This window comes from Haliotis rubra, unplaced genomic scaffold (genome assembly GCF_003918875.1).
Source record: "Haliotis rubra isolate DU_JTF1 unplaced genomic scaffold, ASM391887v1 Scf174, whole genome shotgun sequence".
Lineage (NCBI taxonomy): Eukaryota > Metazoa > Mollusca > Gastropoda > Lepetellida > Haliotidae > Haliotis > Haliotis rubra.
This window is the reverse complement of record NW_025765714.1, coordinates 288,723-293,531: the sequence shown is the minus strand read 5'-3', so window position 1 is coordinate 293,531 and position 4,809 is coordinate 288,723. Positions and strand designations below refer to the sequence as shown.

The following is a 4,809-nucleotide window of genomic DNA, read 5'->3' as shown; positions in this document are numbered from 1 at the left end:
GGCGACTAACGGGATCGGTGACTTGGTTACACATGTCATCGTATCCCAGTTGCGTAGATCGATGCTCATGTAGTAGATCACTGGATTAACTGGTCCAGACTTGATTATTTACAGATCGCCGCCATATAGCTGGAATATTGCTGAGTGCGGCGTAAAACTAAACTCATTCACTCACTCCTCACATCTGACAACTCATGTATCAGTGTCATTAGTATTACCTGACAAATAATCTGAAATCCGAAAGGTATGCACCGAATGTTTGTCGCTAGAACTGTCTGATACTATTCATCATTGACAACAATCAATACTGAATAATATCATGAATAAGACAGTAGAAACCGAAGTAATTATGCGCGTGTAGATTTCATGATTCAGTGCACCGCCTGTACATTTATAGACTGGTTGTAAAACGTCACTACTTGTTAGGAATCGACAGTTCTGTGCCAAACCCGAACAGGAGCTGTCTCTGAGGTATGTACCTGTGCACCATTACGTCCAGTTAACAACATGCCTTAGTTAACAGCTGATGACAAGACAATACGGATGAAAAACTTCTATATTACTGTTGTAGATTAATGTGTAGATTCCATATGAAACCACCTTCACGTACATCATTATAGCATATCAGCAACTAATTCGACTATCTAGTGAGTCGTAACTCATCTAAAACAATGACTTCGGTCTTTGCTTCCTCAAACTGCCTCGGTCACTTTAATCTCCTCATGTAAATCCTTTGTGTAATATACTTGTTTTGTAAAGTTTGTTGTTGCGGATACTTCTAGCCCTTTAAACTGCAGTTATGTAATGAAAAGAACATTCTTTATCTGCTCTCCATCAACTGTCTTGGTTGGTCGTATGAATATAGATCAGACAGACCTTAAGGAAATACTGCCCTAGGAAGAACGATTTGGGAACCAAACAACCAAAGACTCTTGAAACATTGCAGGTAGGCCGCAGTTGTTAAATCCTTCTGTGCCATAATTATTTGTGTATTAGTATTTGTGTTCAGACTCGTGGGACTCGTGATAACTGTTTTGATCAGTTCCAACATGATCAGTGTGTGAGTGTTTTACGCCACCTTAGCAATATTACCGCAATATCACGGCGGGGAACACCAGAAATGGGCATCACACATTGTACCCATGTGGGGAATCGAACCCGGGTCCTTGGCGTGAAGAGCGAAAGCTTTACCCACTAGGCTACCCCACTGCCCCTGCGACATGATGAACGTATGGTTACTGATATGATTCAAACTGGAAGGTTTAGCCGATATGTTCATTGTCGCATTTTTGGATAAGCAGACTTCAGAACAGGTTTCTGCAGAGCCAAACCTTTAATCGGCCAGCACAGAGAGCCAGTGGGGCGGTGTGGTAGCCTGTTGGTTCGCTCGTCACGCCAACGACCCGGGTCCGAGTCCAGACCTGGGGACAATCTGTTGAGCTCATTTCTGGTGTCCCCTACCGTGATATTGCTGGAATACTGCTAAAAGCGGCGTAAATCTGAACTCACTTACTCAGCCATTATTACACAGCCCTGTCATCTGTCGTGATTGTTTACGGTCTGACCTATCCCATTTGATATTCCTTATCAAGAGGTGAAGTTTAGCAGGGTACTGTAGCACATATTGAAAGAAACCCACAGATCACACACACAGACCGAGAGTAGTCTTGTTATTTGCTCAGTAGATTTTCAGGTTCAAAGGATATCTCACTGACATCGAACTGGACGATATATCAGAGGGACAGAGAGAGTTGTGGTTCTCCTTTGTCTGAGACTGGTAACGGTTTACATTGTCTTTTGTGCTATATGATTACATTCTATATTAATTGAAATGGTCTTTGTTTTTTCAGTGCTTATGATGTTTCGAAGGGTAATTCTGGTGCCTGTGCTGGTGTTGGTGGCTGCAGCGTCCGTGACGGCACAGCTTTATCAAGTTGAAAAACATGGTTTTGAAAAGCCACTAGTGTTTCTGAACTTCGCCACTGAAGAACCGCCATTATTTGAAGGTGACAGCTTTTCACTCATTGATCAGGGAACTGTTTCATGTGAGGAGTGAGTGAGTGAGTTTAGATTTTCGCCGCACTCAGCAATATTCCAAAATGTTACTGCTTCACATCTCCATATCAGGAGGACCCAGCTCATAATTTAAATGTCAATGCTCTACCCATTGTTCAAATGAAGTGGCGTAATATCTCATTGAGGCAGAGTAATGCCCACTCACACATTGTACGTTTGGTGAGAACCTTAAAGTCAGCACAATATCGCTAAACTACAATGGTTGGCAGTTTCTCCAGACATCTCTTACAGAGAACATCCTGTTTATGATAATGTTTTTGTGCTAACGCTGCGCATCCAGTGGCAATGTTTTGGGTAATCTCTGTAAAGCCATTGCATAATCTACATTTCCATCCGAACTCAGACCAGCTGACTTCATACAAACAAAGAAATCTTCAGGGTTACCGTTACGTTGAACATCCTGCACATAAACTCGATGACGTTCAAAGACTTACCCGGTTTATAACCGATCGTGTGGTTGTTTGATATTTATTATTATTTAATTATTATAGGATATGTATATAGGGCACATGTCCAGACAACTAGTACATGCTCAAGGCGCTGATATTATTGGATAAACATTTGATGAAGCATTTGCCCACTCATTTGGCACTCGCTTGGTTGATATTCATCTCTGTGCCATCTAGAATTACAGAACCATCAACAAATTCAACATCGAGAATGATATGTATCCAACATTCTTGGTTCTTTTAAGAAATTATACAAAGCCTTGTTTTTATCAAGAGTTCGTATGTGTTTATCAAGAAAATAATCAGATAAATGAATGTGTGCCATTATGTAGAATTGTATTCTGTCGTGGAAAACCTCCACGTTAATCAAACCACAAGCCTCTCATTATGATTGGTAAATATATGCGATTGCTGGAAGAGCAGGTGTGATGGGATTTACTGTCTGACATGTTTCTTCTTGTGAGAATGTTAATATTTAGAAGTTCTTTCTTGTCCCCCCAAACCAACCCCCAAAAACCCCCCCAAAACAAACAAAACAAACAAAACAAACAGCAACAAAAACACGAAAAAAATGCATGTAAAAAAACACACACAAAAAGCCAAAACAGAACACCAAAGGGCGAGTGCAGCATGAAGTGTTTGTTGCTTTGACGTTACAGCCAGCGTCATCTCTTTGTCCCTAAGTATATGTGGCCATGACCCAATACGAGGTGGCCAGCAGCTCTACCCCTATCATCATCATTATCGTAGACTAATTACTAAAAGTCTTTTGTTATTTTAGAAATGATCCCGCTGTTTTAGGCACAATTGATGTTTCGCTACTACAATGGTGAAATCAGACGTATTGATGTTCAGGCACTCTTGTTTTCTAATAACTCGAAGTTATCCAAGCACACGAATGAATGTCACAAACGATGTAATTAAATCTCGTTGTACAAAACTGAACATTCTTCGATTATGACGTCACGTTGCAATGCTCTGTGACAGATATTATTAGCCATAAGTAACGTATTGTATGACAAATATATGTTATTGCATAAGTATTTTATTTGGTTACAGCGCCGTCAGAGGAAGTGTGTGATTGGGAACTTGACACAGAGGTCTGTGTTAAGAGGTTGCTGGAGAAAGAGGGCGACAAAAAGATAAAGAGAGGGTGGGTGAATTTAAGAGCAAGGCATCAAAACCATACGTTATATTGGAAGGATAACTTGGATTTGTGGAAGACTATGACGGTCAAGATCCAACAAAGGATGGGTGAACTAAAAGAAACGAAAGCGAAAGAACGGGAACTTTTGAAACGGAGGCTAGAAGAGCAGCTATTGAAGATGGAAGAAGAGGAGAAAAAAAAGGAAGAAACAGAGGGGAAAAAGTTGAAGGAATCACCAGGCTTAGGGGGTCTGAGTAAAGCTGAGATGAGACGTAAGTTGGAGGAACTCAAACAGAAGATTAGAGCGGAGTGGCAAAAGAAAATCGTTGAACTGGAACTTACGATGAAAGCGATGTTGGCACAAATTTAATGCATCAATGGAGGAAACAGGTGCTAATGGGAAGAACAGGAATAGCTATATCAACAGAAATTTATTATTGGATAAATGTTTGATGAAGAACATTCGCCCACTTTGCACCTTTTAATAAAGGATATTGTTGAAGACATTGTTCCTGTCTCCAGGAAAGGCTACAGACATTGTACTTTTATTTCGCCCCCCCCCCCCCACTTCCTCCCTCAAGCAAGCCATATTAACCCGTTGCGTTGAATAAAGGACTAGTATATACATGGTGTTACTGTGTTAAATATAATATTTAACTTCTTCTTGTAAACTGTCTTTAATTACAAAACCTTCAAATTGTGATGTATCTCTCTTGCGAAATGTCAACGTTTGATCCTGGAGTAACCAAATGGGTCCTTTTAAAAAAGCAACACACACACACACCAAAACAGTCTAAGGGCATACATGAGGCAAGTTATTGAAATAGATAGTTTGCTTCAGTTAATTGGCAATCTGTTGACGAGATTTTAGCAAATGTTGAATGTGAAAATGTCAGGTGTTGATTACCAAACTGTAAATTCAAGGGTAAACTTGAAATAAGTCCATTTAGAATAACGTTGTGATATAAAAAAATGCCACTGAAGATAAATGGACAATGAACTCATTCCAGTGAAACGTACAGCACTTCATTTAGTAGGAAATACTAACATATGTTGCAGCAGTAAGGACCTAATTGCGGTGCCCTATAATACCGAGGGAAAACGAAGGTGGCAAACGGATTTGGTTCTTTTGACAAC

The 4,809-nt window shown here is 40.2% G+C and overlaps 1 protein-coding gene across 1 annotated transcript; it reads left to right on the top strand.

Moving 5' to 3' along the window:
* The first annotated feature begins 364 nt into the window (after positions 1-364).
* LOC124272864 lies at positions 365-4,297 on the top strand. Its single transcript, XM_046708088.1, has 3 exons — positions 365-471; positions 1,851-2,006; positions 3,585-4,297. The coding sequence occupies exons 2-3, from the start codon at positions 1,856-1,858 to the stop codon at positions 4,040-4,042; spliced, it is 609 nt and encodes a 202-aa protein (XP_046564044.1). The 5' UTR covers positions 365-471; positions 1,851-1,855; the 3' UTR covers positions 4,043-4,297.
* Positions 4,298-4,809: the final 512 nt, after the last annotated feature.